Source organism: Podarcis erhardii (assembly GCF_964252035.2).
Source record: "Podarcis erhardii genome assembly, chromosome: 6".
NCBI classification, from domain to species: domain Eukaryota; kingdom Metazoa; phylum Chordata; class Lepidosauria; order Squamata; family Lacertidae; genus Podarcis; species Podarcis erhardii.
The window spans coordinates 89,258,693-89,280,146 of record NC_138510.1 but is presented as its reverse complement, the minus strand read 5'-3'; the positions used below and the strand labels follow the sequence as shown (position 1 = coordinate 89,280,146).

Genomic DNA, 21,454 nt, shown 5'->3' with positions numbered 1-21,454 from the left:
TGTTCCTTTCATATCTCCAATTTTCTTGAACAGATCTCTGGTTTTCCCATTCTATTGTTTTCCTCTATTTCTTTGCATTGCTCGTTTAAGAAGGCCTTCTTGTCTCTCCTTGCCATTTTTTTGAAATCTGCATTCAATTTCCTGTATCTTTCACTATCTTCCTCGCATTTTGCTTGCCTTCTCTCTCCCGCTATTTGTAAGGCCTCATTGGACAGCCACTTTGCTTTCTTGCATTTCCTTTTCATTGGGATGGTTTTAGTTGCTGCCTCCTGTATAATGTTATGAGCCTCCATCCATAGTTCTTCAGGCACTCTGTCCACCAAATCTAAATCCTTAAACCTGTTCCTCACTTCCGCTGTGTATTCATAAGGGATTTGACATAGATTGTATCTTACCGGCCCAGTGGTTTTTCCTACTTTCTTCAGTTTAAGCTTGAATTTTGCTATCAGAAGCTGATGATCTGAGCCACAGTCAGCTCCAGGTCTTGTTTTTGCTGACTGTATAGAGCTTCTCCATCTTTAGCTGCAGAGAATATAATCAATCTGATTTCGATGCTGCCCATCTGGTGATGTCCTTGTGTAGAGTCGTCTCTTGTGTTGTTGAAAAAGCGTGTTTGTGATGACCAGCTTGTTTTTTTGGCAGAACTCTATTAGCCTTTGCCCTGCTTCGTTTTGAACTCCAAGGCCAAACTTGCCAGTTGTTGCTTTTATCTCTTGATTCCCTTCTTTAGCATTCCAATCCCCTATAATGAGAAGAACATCCTTCTTTGGTGTCACTTCTACAAGGTGTTGTAAGTCTTCATAGAATTGGTCAATTTCAGTTTCTTCAGCACCAGTGGTTGGTGCATAAACTTGGATTACTGTGATGTTAAAAGGTCTGCCTTGGATTCGTATCGAGATCATTCTATCATTTTTGAGATTGCATTCCAGTACAGCTTTTGCCACTCTTTTGTTGACTATGAGGGCCACTCCATTTCTTTTATGGGATTATTGCCCACAGTAGTAGATATGATGGTCATCCGAACTGAATTCGCCCATTCCCGTCCATTTTAGTTCACTGATGCCCAGGATGTCAACATTTATTCTTGCCATCTCATTTTTGACCACATCCAACTTACCAAGGTTCATGGTTCTTACATTCCAGGTTCCTATGCAATATTTTTCTTTACAGCATTGGACTTTCCTTTCACTTCCAGGCATATCCGCAACTGAGCGTCCTTTCGGCTTTGGCCCAACCACTTCATCAGCTCTGAATCTACTTGTACTTGTCCTCCGCTCTTCCTCCGTAGCATGTTGGACACCTTCCGACCTGAGGGGCTCATCTTCCAGTGTCATAACTTTATATGCCTGTTGTCTTTGTCCATGGAGTTTTCTTGGCAGGGATACTGGAGGGGGTTGCCGGTTCCTGCTCCAGGTGGATTACGTTTGGTCAAAACTCTCCACTATGACCTGTCCATCTTGTGTGGCCCTGCACAGCATAGCTCATAGCTTCTCTGAGTTATTCAAGCCCCTTCGCCACGGCAAGGCAGTGATCCATGAAGGGATTCATGAAGGGACCAAAACTCTATGATACCATGAATAAATTAAAGGGGGAAATATAATGATTTATTTCATCATTCCAGAAATGGAAAAACAAGACCCACCTTTCAATCAATTTGTTTCCTTGATTATTAAGTATTGTGTTGTTCCTCATATGTGTGTTTTATCACTAATATAGTTTGCCATGTTTTTCTTAATCAAGTTATGGTAGGAAGATTTCTGTTTTTCCATTCCCCCCCCCCCCCGCAGTACACTGCTTTGCTGTTAGTAGCAGAATAGTAATTTGTTGTAAATCAGCATTAATAACTTTAGGATGAAGCATGGAGACTATTACTAACATAGAGAATATCTCCTTTTCAAAGAATACATTGAATATATGGTCTGTTACTTCTTCTGAGCAGGGGAGGGGGAGAAATTTGGTTCAGTTTACATTTTAACGTGAACCTATGTAATTTGTGGGTGGCGCTGTGGTCTAAACCACCGAGCTTAGGGCTTGCCAATTGGAAGGTTGGCGGTTTGAACCCCCACGATGGGGTGAGCTCCTGTTGCTCGGTCCCAGCTCCTGCCAACTTAGCAGTTCGAAAGCATGCCAGTGCAAGTAGAGAAATAGGTACCATTCCGGCGGGAAGGTAAACGGCGTTTCTGTGCACTTCTCTGGTTTTGCCAGAAGCGGCTTAGTCATGCTGGCCACATGACCCGGAAAAACTGTCTGCGGACAAAACATCAGCTCCCTTGGCCGTAAAGCGAGATGAGCCTCTACCTCAGAGTTGTTCGCAACTGGACTTAACTGTCCGGGGTCCTTTATGTAATTTGTGTTTCCCAAAACAATACGTGAGCTGAAATACAGATACAGTGGTACCTCGGGTTACATACGCTTCAGGTTACAGACTCCACTAACGCAGAAATATTGCTTCAGGTTAAGAACTTTGCTTCAGGATGAGAACAGAAATTGTGCTCCTGTGGCACGGCAGCAGCAGAAGGCCCCATTAGCTAAAGTGGTGCTTCAGGTTAAGAACAGTTTCAAGTTAAGTATGGACCTCCTGAACGAATTAAGTACTTAACCCGAGGTACCACTGTATTGTTAGAAATGTGCTTTTCTCCAAAGATTTTATAGGTTTTGTGCATGCTTGTTGTGCACTCAGCAGCAATATCAAGCTACTCTTGGAAAGGTTATACAGTTCCCTTCAGCTGCCCACAAACAGGAGTGGGGAACATTGCGGTTTTTATGGTCAGTGGGGCCCTGTGTCCAGCCATTTTGGTACACCTCCTTCAGTGGCTAACACCCAAAGGGACCTGTTTCTGGACCAGTAAAGTTTTAATTCCAATGGAGGTCCCTCAATTCCTGTTTTCAGTTAACACACCATGCGATGACATATGGGCTGGGGGACACTTCCTCAAGTGTAAAAGCATGATAGAAAAATCCACTAACTTCTCCATAGATTGGATGGCATGGCATATTTAAAAGGGAAATATTTTTTTGGTTGTTCTCAGTCTCTTACTTCATTCGCGAGATATGTAGAAGGAAGAAGTAAGACAGATCACAAGCCTAGTTAGGTGAAAACCAGGCCAATCTGAGCAAAAAATAATACTGAACAGATGCCGTTTAGCGTGTGGTATTCATTACTAATATCTCAGCAACGTGCATTCCCCCTCATGTTAAATACTTATATAGTTATATCTGTTTCCTATTTTTTCCAGACACACCTTCCTCCCTTCAGGTTCAATGAAGATCACAGAGACACGGGTTTCAGACAGTGGCATGTATCTCTGTGTAGCCACCAACATTGCCGGGAATGCCACTCAGTCAGTGAAGCTCAATGTACATGGTAAGCTGTTTAGAGTGCAGTAAGAGTCCTTTCTGAGTCAGTGGGGGGCGGGGGAGGAATCTAGATGTACATTCAGTTGCTGGCACCAGAATCTTCCCATTTTTTTTAGGAGGGATGCCTGGGTCTTGACACCCTAAGGTTTCTTGGGCACAGTCTGTTGGAATGTCCTCTTCCACAAATCCTATCTTAATGGAAAGAAAGTGCAGTCTAGCAGGCATCTTTAACAGCTTTTCCAGACGCCAAAGAAACCCACAAAATCTGTAATCAACGAATTACGCTAGTAGGACTACGAGAAGTTTTGTAAGGAGAAATATACGAAGTGTTACAAAGTAGAAGAAGATAGAGATATTGGTTATGAGTTTGAAATGGAATGGGGAAGATAAGAAATGCATACTGAGAGATTAGATTGGAAAATTTTCAGACAGGGTTGATGGAAGTCAAAAATTCGAATAAGATGTAAAAGCATGTTTAATTACTGTTGAAAATGATACATCTAAAAAAACACTAATAAAATATATTTAAAAAAAAAGAAACCCACAAAATCACAGACCTGCCAACATACCTCGGGGGAAAATAGGGGCATTTCTCACTGCTCTCCAACTGACCCTCCTCAACTCCCCCCTTTTTTTTGTTCTCCTGCCCACAGGGCATTTGTACCAACGGGACACAGCATACAAGCCCTCCACTATCCTGAGAAAACCCCTTAATCCCATTTTTAAAAATTATTATTATTATCTTTGGTAGATTTACAAAAAATAAAAACACACACCAATAAGTATATGGCTCCCCAGATGTTTCTGGACCACCGCTCTGACCATTGGCCATGCTAGCTGGGGTTGATAGTTAAGAGGGTGCTCTACGTTAATTTTCAAAGTCTTTAAGCCACGTAGAGGTTGTCCAATCCAGGTTTATCAGGACAACAAAGCATGTGTAGTTTTGCTGACTTCTGAAAGTTGTAAGCAAAGCACGAAGCACTTGCAGTTGAAGCTGCAACATGCTAGAGAATGTGTTCAGAAAGGACTCGTAACGGTGTCCTACATGCCTGCTGATTTATTGTTCAAGGTTGTTCCGAAGGATCAACACTGTACCTATGTACAGAAATTGGGTTTGTACTGAGATTGTACTGACACGCTGCCCAGTGGTGTTCACAGAAAGGGGGAGGATGTTAGTTTCTGTTCTTATCACTGTGCAGATGCGTGGAGTCACAGGACTCTGTTTACATTCCTACAATTCCAAACTATTGGAGTCTCACGGGAAAGGAGACGGGATGTGATGTTAGTGGTTTCCTGTTTCCTTTGTTCCTTTGTTCCGTTGCTCTCTCCTCTCAGAGAAAGAGGATGTATATTTCTTAGCTGTCTGCGTAGCTAGAAAATAAAGTATAGCAATGTAGCCATAAATCTCATCACTTCCGCTTGCTGTTTTGATGCTCTGCTGGGAGGACGTACCTTGGAGCCTCATCAAAGGCTCCAGGTCGTTAAACACATCAGGAGGCGATTCTGAAGGCTCGGGAAGAAAATGAGCTTTATCAGCTTGGCCGAGTGGAGATCCCGACAGAGGCCAGGTGCTGCACTGCCATCGATCATATCTTACTGAATGATCTGATAAAACCTTTCTGTGTCAGCACTAACTAACTCACTTTGCCTAGTTCCTCCAAAGATACAACGTGGACCTCGAGTGATGAAAGCAAAAGCTGGTTCCAGAATCGATATACCTTGCAACGCACATGGGATCCCACCTCCAACGATCACTTGGCTTAAAGACCAAAATCCCATTTTGGTAGACAACAGGCAATATGGCGCCTCTTCAGACAGGGCTCTCAGAATCAGCAAAGTCTTGATATCAGACTCGGGAATCTACAAATGCGTGGCAAGCAACATTGCTGGCCGCGATGAAGCTGAGATAATGGTCCACGTTCAAGGTACTATAGTGTTGGAGCCAAAAATGTTAGCACAGTAATGGATTGTCCCTTTCGTTTTTAGTATGCAGTAGCACAAAACAAGAAGTATGTGAGGAAAAAAATATGTATTTCATCTGAGTAGGATTCAACTTTTTAACATGAGATGAGACCCTCAGGTATCTTGTTCAAGCTTTTCGTTTCAACAGTGGCAGCGCTGCTTCTCCCCTCGACCATTTGCTAATAGACACAAAGGTGCGTTTCAAGCCTCAGGTAAAAAGCCAGGCTTGCAGACACATGTGGTTTGCATTCAGAGAATGTGGCATTCGGAGAACGGGTGGCGCTGTGGTCTACACCACTGAGCCTCTTGGGCCTGCCGATTGGAAGGTCGGTGGGTCGAATCCGAGACGGAGTGAGCTCCCATTGCTCTGTCCCAGCTCCTGCCAACCTAGCATTTTGAAAGCATGCCAGTGCAAGTAGATAAATAGGTACCACTCCGGCAGGAAGGTAAACGGTGTTTCCATGCGCTCTGGTTTGCGTCACGGTGTTCTGTTTTGCCAGAATCAGTTTAGTCCTGCTGGCCACATGACCCGGAAAGCTGTTTGTAGACAAATGCTGGCTCCTTCGGCCTGAAAGCGAGATGAGTGCTGCAACCCCATACTTTGACTAGACTTAACCCTCCAGGGGTCCTCTACCTTTACCTATTTCAAGCCTCAGGTACAAAGCCAGGCTTGCGGACATATGTGGTTTGCATTCAGAGAATGCATGGGGTTTTTTTCCACTGAAAAGTTCTAGTGCACCCCTAGTCACCATGTGAAGTGAAATGAGGAACCAAATGTGCTACCCAGAGAATGAAACCTTTGTATTTTAAAAAGTGCTTTTAAAAATAGGAATCAAACCATGTAATTTGAATACAGTGGTACCTCGGTTTTCGAACGTAATCCATACTGGAAGACCATTTGAGTTCTGAAACGTTCGAAAACCAAAAACTCAGTAGCTGACAGCCAGGCCTCGGGATCTTGCACTCAGCGGAAGCCATGTTTCATGTTCAACTTCTGAGGCGTGTTCGAAAACCAAAGCATTGATTTCCGGGTTTACAGCATTTGAAAACCAAAATGTTTGTCAACGGAAATGATCGAAAACCGAGGTGCCACTGTATCAGATTAATTCGTATTTCTGAGTTTTAAAACAGAATTTTGAGAAACTTACACATTTTGGGAAATCAAGCGACACAATATTTAATTTCTCTTCCTTCCTCACTTTAGAACCTCCTACTGTAGGTGTGCTTGATCCGCCGTACAACACTCCACTGCAGGAAAGGGTAGCAAAGGAACGAATTGCTTTCCCATGTCCGGCCAAAGGTATGGAATGCAATGTTATTCATGCACCTAGAATCTCCTGCAATTGTTCTTGGAAACCTGAGGCATCTTCTCTGCCACGTTGCCAGTAGCTACTCCTGGTAGCGTGGAAGAAATCCCAGATAATTGTTTTAAAAGTTCACTGGGTGTGCTGACATACAGTGGTACCTCAGGTTAAGTACTTAATTCATTCCAGAGGTCCGTTCTTAACCTGAAACTGTTCTTAACCTGAAGCACCACTTTAGCTAATGGGGCCTCCTGCTGCTGCCATGCCGCCGGAGCCCGATTTCTGTTCTTATCCTGAAGCAAAGTTCTTAACTTGAAGCACTATTTCTGGGTTAGCGGAGTGTGTAACCTGAAGCGCATATAACCTGAAGCGTATGTAACCCAAGTTACCACTGTACTTCAATAGGGGTGCATTGTGGGTCCCAACTAAAGAAGAATGACAACTTAAGTTGACAGAATATGCATAACTTGCAGACTTAACATATAGAATAAGAGAACAAGAAAACATACGTTTTAACAAGATTCGGAAACATTTATTGAATATATGGGAAATAATTGTGTACAGATGAAAATGCTGGCAGCATTAAGATAAATTCAACAGTGTAAACAAGTTTTGATGGATGCAATAATGGAATACTGAATGGTATAGGGGTTGTTTTTTTTGTAAAATATGCAGGGATTTATGATATGCAAAATGAACCATGGAAAAAGAAGAAGGGAAGTCATTGATATCTTAAGGATGTAAAAATGAGTATTTTAAATTGTAAAACAGAAAATTTAATTAAAATTATATACAATCTAAGTGCATTGTTAGACAATCTAGGAGTGCTTTTTTCCTGGGTTGTTGTGGTCTCCATATAGGGCTTGTGTCAGTTAAATTACTGGCCTGTGTTTCATTGAAGTCTCCCAAAAACCTTATTATTAAAGTATTTCCTTTTGTTAAGTGAAATTTCAGAAGCCACGTATAGCACGCTCTGTCCTTCTTTGCAGGTACCCCAAAGCCTGTGATAAAATGGTTGCATAATAACAAGGAGCTAACTGGAAATGAACCTGGCATTTCAATCTTGGAAGATGGCACCCTGCTGGTTATTGCTTCAGTCACACCATATGACAATGGAGAATACGTCTGCGTTGCGGTCAATGAAGCTGGAAGCACAGAAAAAACTTACAACCTGAAGGTTCATGGTAAACAAGCACCAAATATCTCTCTAATGCTATAGGGATGCGGGTGGCGCTGTGGTCTAAACCACTGAGCCCCTTGGGCTTGCCGATTGGAAGGTCGTCAGTTCGAATCCCCGCGACGGGGTGAGCTCCCATTGCTCTGTCCCATCTCCTGCCAACCTAGCAGTTTGAAAGCACAACAGTGCAAGTAGATAAATAGGTACCACTGTGGCGGGAAGGTAAATTGTGTTTCTGTGCACTCTGGTTTCCGCCACGGTGTCCCATTGCACCAGAAGCGGTTTAGTCATGCTGACCACATGACCTAGAAAGCTGTGGACAAACGCCGGCTGCCTTTGCCTGAAAGCATGATGAGCGCCGCAACCCCATAGTCACCTTTGACTGAACTTAACCGTCCAGGGGTCCTTTACCTTTATACCTAATGCTATTATTTACAAATTTTATTTATTTTATTCTTTCAATTGACTTCAAAATTGATTTATTTATTTTTAAACCAAGGCTCTGCTTGCAAAATGGCTAGGTTTTTGGTATTAGTTGCATAAATGTCAACCCCAGGGGTGGGGGGCACACTTCATTGTGAGTGGAAGCTAAATAATAAAAAAGACAAGAATGCCCACTTCAATCAGTGGAATTGGCACTGCTGCAGGTGCCACATAATACCCGTTCTGCATTTGTAAGAACTCAATCGTTTGGTGTGGCAGCGTCTGCCCTTTGGAACTCTCTGCCTGGTGAGATCAGGCAGGCGTCTTCACTGTAGCCTTCTCAGTTCCTGCTAAAAATGTTCCTGTTTAGACAAGCCTACCCAGATGCTTAAGGGACGCGGGTGGCGCTGTGGGTTAAACCACAGAGCCTAGGACTTGCTGATGAGAAGGTCGGCGGTTTGAATCCCCACGACGGGGTGAGCTCCTGTTGCTCGGTCCCTGCTCCTGCCACCCTAGCAGTTCGAAAGCATGTCAAAGTGCAAGTAGATAAATGGGTACCACTTCGGTGGGAAGGTAAACGGTGTTTCCGTGAGCTGCTCTGGTTCGCCAGAAGTGGCTTAGTCATGCTGGCCACATGACCCGGAAGCTGTATGCCGGCTCCCTCAGCCAATAAAGCGAGATGAGTGCCGCAACCCCAGAGTTGGCCGCAACTGGACCTAATAGTCAGGGGTCCCTTTACCTTTACCTTTACCCAGATACTTAGTAAATTGAGGTAATTTTAATCTGTTTTAGTATTTTAACTATTGTTTGCTTCGAAGCAGGGTTGTAAATCTTTCTTGATTTTGCAGTGTTACATTTTGTAAAAACCGCTTTGAGGGTGTGTTTTTGCAATTTAGCAGTTTATAAATTTTATGAAATGGATAAATAGTTAATAAAAGAATATGTTTTTAAAAAGCAAAACCAAGCACCCAAATGTTCACGTAAGTATTCATTCAGCTTCTTTGATTGCAGTTCCACCTGAAATCAGAGATCAGGACAAGGTGACAAATGCATCTGTGACTATTAATCAGCCCATCAGTCTGTTCTGTGAGGTCTCTGGCAACCCATTTCCCATCATCACTTGGTACAAAGCTGATGTTCAGGTATGTATAGGTGTGGTCGATTCTCCCCCGCCCTACAAGTAAAATAAATAAAACCCAACAAAGTTAATTCCTCTTCCCCAGTAAAATCAACCTGAAAGCTTTCAGGAAGAACTCTGTAATTTAATTTGTGTGTGTGTGTGTACTAACTGCTCTGTGGTGATGCTTGTCTCCTTCGGATAGATTTGAACTGAGTGTTTCATATATTTAAGCAGTGTTTATACTTCAAATGGTAGGTTGCTGTGTGGCTTAATGATTACAATGGGCATTCCATGCAATCCCTTGCAAAGAACTTTACTCTGGTGAAAACAGTCATTTGTTAATTAAGAAGTATAACTCTAGTGGCTCAGAGTGTTCCCTGAATTCTCCCCCCTGCTGCCCTGTCTTTTGCTCTACCTACCTATGCTCCTGCTGTTATTTCTATGCTTGTTCTCATTTACCTGGAAGCCTGAGACTTGGAGCCAGGTTGAGTAGTGTGTTTGTGTGTAAATACGAATGCAAATTAAGTTCATCTGCATGTTTCATTCTGCAAGTTGAAGCTATAACTCCTTACTCTTGGATTTGGATTTTTCTTTGGGTATAGAGTACCCATGCCCTTGCGTACAACTGACCATCAAGCAGCAAATTTGTCCAGTTGTGGACAAATTTAAGTAGACTATAGGTATTCAAATCCATATATATTTTTGTCAGGTGACAAACAGGGTCATTAATTGGCCCTGTGAGGATGTCTTAAGACAGATGTCATGGTGTTTAGGTGCAAGATGTTAACAAGATGCCTGGCAGTTGAGTATGCTCTTTCCTCATTACTGTGTCTTTATTGAGTTCCTGGCCAAATCCCACCATTACAACAGTAGAATGCATATTGAAGGCTTTTGGCTTCAGAAGTCATAGATTTTTATTGCGCTAGCCATAGGCCATGGCATACTTTTGGCTTCAGTGGACCATAGCTGTCTGTTGGCATGTTTGAGCCAGGGGGTAGAACCTATAGCCCTTCTGGTGTTGTTATACTCCAATTCCCATCATCTCCAGCCAGCATAGCCAATGGCTAGGGAATATGTTGTAGTCTTCCTCTTCTATGGCGATCTCTCATAGCCAAATAAGATTGTTTTCCATGAACACAGTTTTAACAGTGAGTCCGTAAGTGACTGTGGAGGCCAATTCTGGATCCGCATGTCCTTCCACAGTGGGGACGTAGGTTTCTGGGTGGGAGTTGATCACAGTGAGGGTTTGCCAAGCGTGCCTTCCTCTTAGCACATTTCTCCCTTTTGTCCTGAGTTTGGGCATCTTCAAAGTCAATGACACCTTTGGTAAAAGCTGTTCTCCAACTGGAGTGCTTGCAGGCCAGTGTTTCCCAGTTGTCCGTGTTTATACTACATTTTTTTTTAGATTTCCCTTGAGACAGTCTTTGAAACTCTTTTGTTGACCACCAGCATTACGCTTTCCATTTTAAAGTTTGGAATAGAGTAGTTGCTTTGGAAGACGATAATCAGACATCCGCACAACATGACCAGTCCAATGAAGTTGATGCTGAAGAATCATTGCTTCAACACTGGTGATTTTTGCTTCTTCCAGTACACTGGCATTAGTTTGCCTGTCTTTCCAAGTGATGTGTATGGTTTACCTCCACCTGTGTCCAGCTTTTATATTTGTTTGTTGTTGTTGTTTAGTCGTTTAGTTGTGACCGACTCTTCGTGACCCCATGGACCAGAGCACGCCAGGCACTTCTGTCTTCCACTGCCTCCCGCAGTTTAGTCAAACTCATGCTGCTGGTAGCTTCGAGATTTGTAAATAAACTCAGAATAAACTTTATATTTGTAAATAAACTCAAATATACCCATCTAAGAGAAGGAAAGCTGTGATCCTAAATCTCCACTTCTTTGTGTGATATCTCCAGGAGAATGAAAGGCTAAGGGGTAAAACTAATCTGAAGACCCTAAGATGCTTGTGTGGTAGCTTGTACTCCTCCTTTTGGCAACCCCTGCAGCCAAGCTGGTTCAGATACATTGCTCTGCTTTCTTTTGGTCCACACAGCCAAGAGAGGGAGTCTTGTCATCTGGGCAGCCCAGGACCTCCGTACACACTGCCCAGGCTTGCGCCCCAGGGAGGTCCTTTCAGTGCTGCTAATGCAGCGGCTTGACTTCACCCCCAGAGGCGTACTCCATTGTCTCTCGAGACAGACAGGTGCTAACAAGTCGAATATTGCAAAAACAGTAGTAGGTGTCCAGTGATGTCCTACCAAAGCAAAGCAAACCTGGATAAACTCCGTGACCCTGAAACTTTTCAATGTTTGGAGAAGTAGGTATTGAACAATATACCGTATTTTTCGCTCCATAAGGCACACCTGACCATAAGGTGCACCTAGTTTTTAGAGGAGGAAAACAAGAAAAAAAATATTCGGAACAAAATAGTGGATGTATGATTTTTGTGGTTCATGCTGTGGCCACAGACATGTGATCTGATGGTGAATTTGGGGTGACCCAATGCAAAAATCCTGAGGATCCATGTGGACCCATGCTTTGTAACCACGTTTTTGCACCATTGCAGCCCCAGGAAACAGTGGATGTGTGTGTTTTTTTGGTGCAGGCTGTAGCCATGGACATACTATGTGATCTGATGGTGAATAGCGGCCCTTATCTCTCTTCTGATCCCACCGATCAGCTGTTTCCTTTCAACACTCCTTTCCCTCTTGTTTGCCTTAGTGTCTTAGCTGGAGCAGTTTTTTGCTCCTCCTTTTCTTCTAATTTATCTCCTTATTGCTTTAGTCTTCCTGTTCCCCACCTTTGCAAGTTTGCTGTCTTTATCTCCCCCTCCCAGGCAGCCTCCTTTATCTCTAGCGGCCCTTATCTCTCTCCCTGATCGGCAAACGATCAGCGGCTTTGTTCCAACACCCTTTTCCCTTTTTAAAAAAAGAAAGAAAAAAAGAAAGAAAAGCATGATCTGCTTTTTACCGCTGGGCAATTCAGCTCCAGGGACCACACATTTGCTCCATAAGTCGCACAGACATTTCCCCTTACTTTTTAGGGGGGGGGGGAGTGTGTCTTATGGAGCGAAAAATACGGTAAATCAGTTATTCACTTGTGCTCATGATGTGATGGGCTGCAAGAGTGGAAGGGTTATTATAGCTCTGGGCTATAGTGATTTTTCCAGTCCTGCTGTCTGCAACCTTGCCCTAGTAGAAAACTAGTTAAGGAAACAACTGCCTCTTCAGATTTGGAAGATCATAGTGATAATTCATTACCATCTGTAAAATTATTTAGCCTCTGCCATGACTCCTGATTGCAGATCAAGCTTTATAACTTTCAGGAATACCTTTAAAGTATGACTGGCCTAATTAGGCCCAGGAAATGGTGTGGGTAAGTTAGATCAGTGTTTCCCAACCTTTGGTCTCTAGCTGTTTTCGGATTACATTTCCCACCATCCCTGACCACTGGTACTGCTAGCTAGGGATGATGGGAGCAGCTGGAGACCTAAGGTTGGGAAACACTGAGTTAGATTATTCAGGTGCTATATCTGGCAGGTGTTGAATTAGTTGTTCTTGGATTGTTTTCAGGTGGTGGAGAGCAGCGCTCTGCAGATTTTGAACAATGGGAAGCTGTTGAAACTTCTTAAAGCTGCAACCGATGATGCCGGACTGTATTCATGTAAAGCCACCAACATAGCAGGAAGCTCAGAGAAATTCTTCAATGTAGATGTGCGAGGTTGGTATTGTTAAAGAAAGCTTGAAAAGTAGCCTTTGGTATTTCTGGTATACCTGACATTTAATATAAGCATAAGTTTAATATAAGCATAAGCATAAGAACACTGGTGGGGCACCTAATGCCAACTCAGGTTTTCTTGCCTCTTTTTATAATAGCATCTAAGTGCCCTGCAGCCCTTACTAATTTTGTTTGTTTGTTTGTTTATACTTTTCAAGTTTATACATTTCACTAATTTTACAATCATTTTGACATTTCAAAACTTGACTTCCTTCCCCCTCTTTCTGCGGTTCCTTAAATTTGTTTTTAATATCTTCTTTTAATATCCGAATTAACTTAATTTGCTCCTTTATTCATTTTCTTTAACAACTGCATTGTTACAGTAATCCTGCCAATGTTTTTATCTATTTGTGAATTATCTGTAAATATTTGACAAAGCATTTCCATTCTTTTTTAAAACTTATCTTGATTTCTTATGCTTCCGGTAAGTTTCACCATTTCTGCATATTCCATAAGTTTATGTATCCATTCTTCCTTTGCTAGGACTTCTGCTTCTTTCCATTTTTGGGCAAGTCACATTCTTGCCGCTGTAGTAGCATACATGAATAAATTTCTATACATTTTTGGTAGTTCTCTCCCTATAATTCCCAAAAGAACAGCTTCTATTTTTATTGGGGGGTTGTTTTTTTTTACAAAGGTTATTTTAAACATCCTTTTCATTTCATTATATATCATTTCCCAGTAAGCTTTAACCTTGGCCCTTACTAATTTTTGGTTGCTTCTTCTTTCAATGTCATCCAGCCCCATCTATAAGAGTCAGGGAGCATGATACATTTTGTTTAACCGCTCTCTTCCTCCTCTTTGACTAGTGATTCTCATTGTTTCCTTTCCCACCAAGTCCCACCCACCATAAGAGGTGCTGACACATCTAGCGAAGTTTCCGTTGTCCTCAACCATGATGCCACCTTGGAATGCAGAGTCAGCGGTACTCCTCTCCCCATTATCCAGTGGTTCAAAGATGGAAAGTAAGTGCCCGTTCTTACATTGATGCAAGATAGTAAAGAGAGATGAGGAACTGTTGTCTTCCTGTTGATATATTGGTAAAAGTAAACGTAAACGTAAAGGACCCCTGGGAGGTTAATAATAAATAATAAATTTTTATTTATACCCAGCCCTTCCCTGTTCAGAAAACCGGGCTCAGGGTGGCTAACAACAAATTTAAAACACTTAATTGATGCTACAAAAAAACAGTATAAAATACAGTATAAAACGTGAATAACAATAAAATCAAAAATCAATTTAGGGGGGAAATCCATCCAATAAACATTAGATGATCACCAGGGCTAGCTGGCTAATTTAGTCCTATTTGGGCCAGTGAGGAGACCAGGGGAGAATTAGCTGTGGGATCCCAGAGAGGGTAATCTTCATAAAAAGGGGAGGGGGAGGGAAGGAAGGAAGGAAGGGGAATAAAAGATCAGGCTAAGTTCAAATTGAAAGCCAGTTGGAATAGTTCTGTCTTACAGGCCCTGTGGAAGGAAGTTAAATCCTGCAGGGCCCTGGTCTCATGGGACAGAGCATTCCACCAGGTCAGAGCCATCACTGAGAAGGCCCTGGCCCTGGTGGAGGATAATCTAACTTCCTGGTTAAGTCCAGTCAAAGGCGACTATAGGGTTGAGGTGCCCATCTCGCTTTCAGGCCGAGGGGGCCGGCGTTTGTTCACAGACAGCTTTCCAGGTCATGTGGCCAGGAGGACTAAACTGCTTCTGCAGCAATGGGATACCATGACATAAACCAGAGTGCACATAAACGCCATTTACCTTCCCGCCACAGTGGTACCTATTTATCTACTTGCACTGGTGTGCTTTCGGACTGGTAGGTTGGCAGGAGCTGGGACAGAGCAATGGGAGCTCACTCCATCGTGGGGATTCGACCCGCCGACCTTCTGATCGGCAAGCCCAAAAGGCTCAGTGGTCTAAACCACAGCGCCACCCAAATGGGTGTACACAGATACAGTTGGGCCTCACATCAGTCCTCTTTTTTCCTTTCGTTGTTGGAACTCATCGAAACTCAGTTCTGACACCTCTCAGGTGGGCACCATTGCCATTCCAACAGAACAAGGGAGGCATTTGTGGTGAGTTCCAGCACCTCTTTTTTCTTAGAAAAAAACAGCAGCGGTTCTTTTTAATACAGCTGTTTTGTGCAAGAGCCGTTCTGTGCAAAAGAGCTCCCATAAAATAAACGAAGAAGCAAAAAATGTGAACGTGATTGGGAAAAGGCAGGCGGTGTCCTTTCCTTTGGGCCGATGGAAGCAAAATGAAGTAGGGAGTGTGGTGACAGATGGCAGCACATGAAAAGCAAAACAAAGATACAACCTACACACAATGTGCTTCAGTGTGTTCAGTCGAGTAACATGCAGTTTTATATTGGGATTTCTTCTTTTATGGGATTGCTTGGGAAAACCTAAATTTAGAGGGGGGAGGGGGGTGCAGGTTGCCACTTGGGTGAAAGGGATTTCCCCCCTAGGAAAAAGTAGAGACATAATCACCTTTAAATTCACATAAAGTGTGGTTTGGGCAAGCCCAGATAAAAGTTAAAGCTGCTCATCTGCCCAGATCAGTAAGTGTGCATGCACACAAAAGCTCATACCAATAACAAACTTATTTGGTCTCTAAGGTGCTAGTAAAGGGTAAAGGGTACCCCTGACCATTAGTCCAGTCGTGGCCGACTCTGGGGTTGCGGCGCTCATCTCTCATCTCGCTTTATTGGCCGAGGGAGCCGGCGTACAGCTTCCGGGTCATGTGGCCAGCATGACTAAGCCGCTTCTGGCGAACCAGAGCAGCGCACGGAAACGCCATTTACCTTCCCACCAGAGTGGTACCTATTTATCTACTTGCACTTTGACGTGCTTTCGAACTGCTAGGTTGGCAGGAGCAGGGGCCAAGCAACGGGAGCTCACCCTGTCGCGGGGATTCGAACCGCCGACCTTCTGATCGGCAAGTCCTAGGCTCTGTGGTTTAACCCACAGCGCCACCCGCGTCCCTTGCCCAGATCAGTAGCTTGTAGCAAAAGGTTACTCATGCTCCCCTAAAATGTAATCACAAAGACCAGGGAAACTCCTCTTCTACCTGTCATCTACTGATTTGGCAGACACACTGACGTATGCTAAAGTATTATTTTCAGCCATTCAGCTTTAGTAAATGAACGCCATGAAGGCTTTTAGGAATGTAAAAACCTGCTGAAGTCAGGTACTAGACCATATCGTCTTGTGACATTTGTAGTCCCAGGGTGAAACAAGGCTTTGTGTGAACTGAGACAGCAGGTTCTCACGGCTTTAAGATCAATCTGCAGATGTCATTTTCATATCTTTTCAAAAAGCAGCCACATGAACAGCGGTGTATTGGAAACTTGTGAATGGAAGCCTTAATGAAATGAATGTGAGTGACCCCAGGAGACATTGCAAGTGGATCAAGCCTATTATTTCATTTGTTCGGCAGAATAGAGAAGAAGGTGAAATGTTTTTACAGATGCGCAGAGTTACATTCCAGCACAGTATACTGCAGAGTTGAGATTTTGAGCCTCTGAACTACACATCTTCCAGGAAAAGCCCATTAAGGGGATTGAACTTGGCAGTACAAATGTTAGTTGGACAACAAAAATGAGTATATAAATATTCTTGGACAAATAGCATTAGCATTTCGTAATGCAGGCCAGTGGCCAAAGTGGATATTCTAATGGCAACTGCAACTTGGAAATCTGTACAGTGTAGAACGTTGCCGGTAGCTGTTACCTGTTACCTTATCTTTGGGTATTTTGGCACCACTTTGGGCTGATTTGCACACAGGTTCAGATTGTTAAGATTGGGGAAGGGAAACATTTGGCCCTCCAGATGTTGTCAAACCACAACTCCCATCAGCTTTGACTATTGGCCATGCCGGCTGGAGCTGATGGGAAATGTGGTTCAGGAACATCTGGGGGTGTGTGTCAAAGATTTTCCCATTATAGAATCTAGTCCAACCCCCTGCACTGCAGGAAATTCAGCTAAAGCATCCATGACAGATGGCCATCCAATCTCTGCTTCAAACCCCCCAAGGAAGGAGATCCCGAGTTAAGAACCTTAATAATTGAATAAATGCTGTCAGACTGTGGCTTCGAATTGTTTGGGCACATCTACATAACAAATAAAGGGACACGGGTGGCGCTGTGGGTTAAACCACAAAGCCTAGGACTTGCCGATCAGAAGGTCGGCAGTTTGAATCCTGTTGCTCAGTCCTTGCTCCTGCCAACCTAGCAGTTCGAAAGCACGTCAAAGTGCAAGTAGATAAATAGGTACCGCTCCAGCGGGAAGGTAAACGGCATTTCCGTGCGCTGCTCTGGTTTGCCAGAAGCGGCTTAGTCATGCTGGCCACATGACCGGGAAGCTGTACACCGGCTCCCTCGGCCAATACAGCGAGATGAGTGCTGCAACCCCAGAGTCGGTCACGACTGGACCTAATGTTCAGGGGTCCCTTTACCTTTACATAACAAATGTAAACTGTTATGATCCAGGTTTAAATGTTAGAACAATGTGATTTTGTTCAATGAAACCCTAAGGGTGACTTCTTGCTGATCCCTAGCTTTCTGCTTAGAACTTTAGCTTCCACAGTTCCTTGGTTTGTTGGCACTGTGACAATTCAGTAGATTTTCACATTGATTTGAATTCTGTAATGCCGACGCACCATTTATGTGCAGCAGGTTGACCTAGTAGGGTAATGGCTGGACATGCACGAGGAACTCAGATCTGTGCAGATTTCAGTAGGAACTGTGACTTGATCCATACCTTCTGGACTAAAATACAGACTTTGAACTTAGATATTCACTAGCTTTCATATTTCCTAAAATGTTCTGGTGCAGTCCTCTGCTCCGTAAGCATATCAAACTGCATTTAGAAATGTGCATTTGGAATGAAAATGCCTAACCTCCCCACAAACTTGGTGCAACCAAAGGGGAATTAGTGCTTCATAAAAAGGTCATCTGGAAGTGACATTGTAGTATATCTTAATAGGTATATCATTTAAATTTTGATATTATGCCAATAAAGGCTGAATGAATGAATGAATAACGGAGTTGCTTGGCAATTTCCCCTTGCCCTTGCATCTCCCCTGAATAATCTGATTTAGAAGATGTAGGGACTTTTCAGAACAGCAATGGAGGTGGTAGTGGAGGAATGAAGGGGGAGGGGGAACTGTTAAATATTTCCATGATCCCCATTTCATTGGCGGGAGACTCATTTTGCCATCAGTTTGGGGATCCCAGCTGGATACACCCGTGTGGTTACAATAACCCAATGCTGATGAGTTGAAGGAGTGGTGTATTACACATAGTGAATTCCTAGGCATGTTTATGCAGAAATAAGTTCCAGGTTACTCATTGTGGCTTGTGTGCACCCACAGTATAACAGAAGTGGTGGTGTTTTTTTGTTTTTGTTTTCCTCCAGGCCCCTCTTCTTAGGGGATCCTAATATTGAGGTTTTGGATGAAGGCCAGATCCTGCACATTAAGAGTGCTCGGAGAATAGACAAAGGGCGCTATCAGTGCAGCGCAGCCAATTCTGCTGGCAAACAGTTTAAGGAACTCAAACTCACAATCCACGGTAAGTAACTTACAAATGTATGATTTTAGCAAATCTTTTCTGTTTGTTTTGGTAAGGAAAACAGTGGAAGCTCTTGCTAACCCTGGCTAACACACACACACACACACACACACACACACACACACACACCCCAGTGCAAATGCATTTTAGGTTATATCATTTATTCCCAGGCACATAGCTAAATAGCCCAACTGCAACAGAGACAATTAACAAATTTAAAGTTTTCTTATTTGTTGCTCCCAAGATTCCAAAAAACCTGCCCCCTCTCCAGCTTTTGAACCAGCAGAAACCCCTTATTCTTTATTGGGTACAGTGGTGCCCCGCAAGATGAATGCCTCGCAAGACGAAAAGCCCGCTAGACGAAAGGGTTTTCCGTTTTTCAAGGCGCTTCGCAAGACGAATTTCCCTATGGGCTTGCTTCGCAAGACGAAAACGTCTTGCGAGTCTTGCGAGTTTTTTTCCTTCCCCCCTTTTTCTAAGCCGCTAAGCCGCTAATAGCGCTAATCCGCTAAGCCGCTAATAGGGGTGCTTCTCAAGACGAAAAAACCGCAAGACGAAGAGACTCGCGGAACGAATTGATTTCGTCTTGTGAGGCACCACTGTATTTGCTTTGAGATGCTTCATAGGAAGTCTTTCATAAACGAAATAATCAAACATATGTTGTTGAAAGTGCCTGAAGACTGCCGGATTGGTAAGGTGATTCTTTTTACTGAACCAGTTTATCTCGGAAGGAGTTGATGAGGGATCTTTGTCAGGAAAGCTTGACCTCACTTCTTAGTTAATTTCAGCATAAGTAGAGAATTTGCAGACATTCTCCAGGGCATAGATTGTGAGCAGAACCGAAGGAAGGAAGGAAGGCTGGCAGAAAAAAAAACGTAGCAGAGATTTATGTGGGGGTTGTAATTATTGTCTAGCCCTGACAGAAGCCAGGCAGAACAACTTGAATCTCATGTAATAATTGAGACAGGAAACTTGTGATAGACTGCCAGAATGCTTAAGAAGAGGAGGTCATTAGCGATCTTGCACATCAAGGCTGCATCGGAGTGGAGAGAGAACAAAAACAGACAGGAGACCGAAAAGGAGAAAAAAAGTGAATAATCTGTGTGGGGTGTGGGGGCAGTCTGTGCAATGCAAACTGACCACATGTTCTGGGCGTTCAAAATAAAACAGGGCAGACGATGTAGGTTTGAATGGGACAGTATATCCAATTACCTTTCCTAGACTCTTTGACCCCAACTGCAGACAGTCGTTCAGAGGGTGGGTGTGAGACCTAGACAAGAAATGATAATATTTTATCAGTTGTTTACTTGTCTGCCTTCGAAGAGGATAGTAAGTGAAAAAGAGAGGCAATCTGAAATCGCCTCTTCCACTGGATTTGTTTCATTTCTGTTTAAATTGAAGGGACGTTTTTAGACTAACAAAACCCTCCTCTCCTTGGCTCTGTAGTTGCTCCCACGTCTTCTGGGTACATGTAAAATGTCTGCCTACATGGTTCAATCTGAGGGTATGTTTTTGATGCAATAATCCAGCTCCCAAGGGACTGAGCACAAAAGGATAAACATTGACAGAGGCTTTTTACGTGGTCTCAAACCAACATGGCAGTGATGACAAAACCAGCTGACAGATACACGCTAAGGGAGGATCAGAGTCCTCTAAGCTGCATTTAAATTTTTAACTCTATCTTACGCCATGAGTTACAGTGAACAGGTTTTTCAAAAACCTATTTTAAAAAGGTTGTGGTCCTAATGCTGTTGTTCAGTCTATGGGCAGTCAAGACTTGGTATTCATGTTGTAGCCCAGGCATAGGCAAACTCGGCCCTCCAGGTGTTTTGGGACTACAACTCCCATCATCATCCCTAGCTAACAGGACCAGTGGTCAGGGATGATGGGATATGGGGCTGGTTCTACTAGAGGTTACCGCCCACACACTTCTGCTGCGCTTCCTGCTTGTGTGGTGGCACCTCGGTAAAACCACTTCTTGCTGTTTGTAGCAGAGTTTTCCCCAGAGGCAGAGGACAAGAACAGGAGTCATACTCAAATTCACAGTCAAGAGCTTCTTTATTGCTTGATTGGTTGCACAAGCATTGCTGTTACTATGATATACAAGCTATTTACATTCCTTCTTTATCTCTCCAGCACGGTGTAATCTCAGTCCAGTAATTAACAATCGTGACACAGCAAAACTCTCAGTATCAGCAGCACACGTTGCCTTACTTCCAAACTTCTTGTCAGCGTACGTGTGTGTGCTTTCATCGTTCAGAAATTGCAGCCTGCAACTTCCCCCCTTTATTTGCCCCTCCAGCTGACACCAATCAAGCCTAGAGTGCCACACCTACACACTAAAGAAAATTCTGGAACCCTCTTTAAAGCTTCCAGGAACTTTTATCTGTTTCTTAAAGAATGTTTTCCTAACAGGTTCACATTAAAATGCAAACTGGGCCAAATTCCTTCCCCATCTCTAGTGCAGTGCAGAGCTCCTCTTTGCGTAGAAACTAAATCATCCCTTTCTGTCTGTGTTGATAACAGGCTCAAAGAGACCCCAGGACAGCCTTTCCCACCTTGTGGGTCCCCAGATGTTGTTGAACTACAACTCCCATCACCCTTAGCTAGCATCCAGAGCTCAGCATGATGGGAGTTGTAGTCCAACAACATCTGGGGACCCACAGGTTGAGAACCGCTGCCCCAGGATCTCCTTAGGTACGGATACTGGAATCAAAATGATGGACAGGTCAGATGAGCCCGTTTTGTAACAGGTTGGAAAATGTTTGC

The 21,454-nt window shown here is 43.5% G+C and overlaps 1 protein-coding gene across 1 annotated transcript in view; it reads left to right on the top strand.

The window, feature by feature from the left end:
* HMCN1 (hemicentin 1) overlaps nucleotides 1-21,454 on the top strand; it is a 314,679-nt gene that overhangs the window by 141,552 nt on the left and 151,673 nt on the right. Inside the window, exons 23-30 of the mRNA XM_081866236.1 lie at nucleotides 3,237-3,364; nucleotides 5,010-5,282; nucleotides 6,524-6,619; nucleotides 7,613-7,807; nucleotides 9,235-9,365; nucleotides 12,913-13,060; nucleotides 13,956-14,082; nucleotides 18,531-18,685. Coding sequence (XP_081722362.1) covers nucleotides 3,237-3,364; nucleotides 5,010-5,282; nucleotides 6,524-6,619; nucleotides 7,613-7,807; nucleotides 9,235-9,365; nucleotides 12,913-13,060; nucleotides 13,956-14,082; nucleotides 18,531-18,685 — 1,253 coding nt within the window. The remainder of the gene's footprint in view (nucleotides 1-3,236; nucleotides 3,365-5,009; nucleotides 5,283-6,523; nucleotides 6,620-7,612; nucleotides 7,808-9,234; nucleotides 9,366-12,912; nucleotides 13,061-13,955; nucleotides 14,083-18,530; nucleotides 18,686-21,454) is intronic.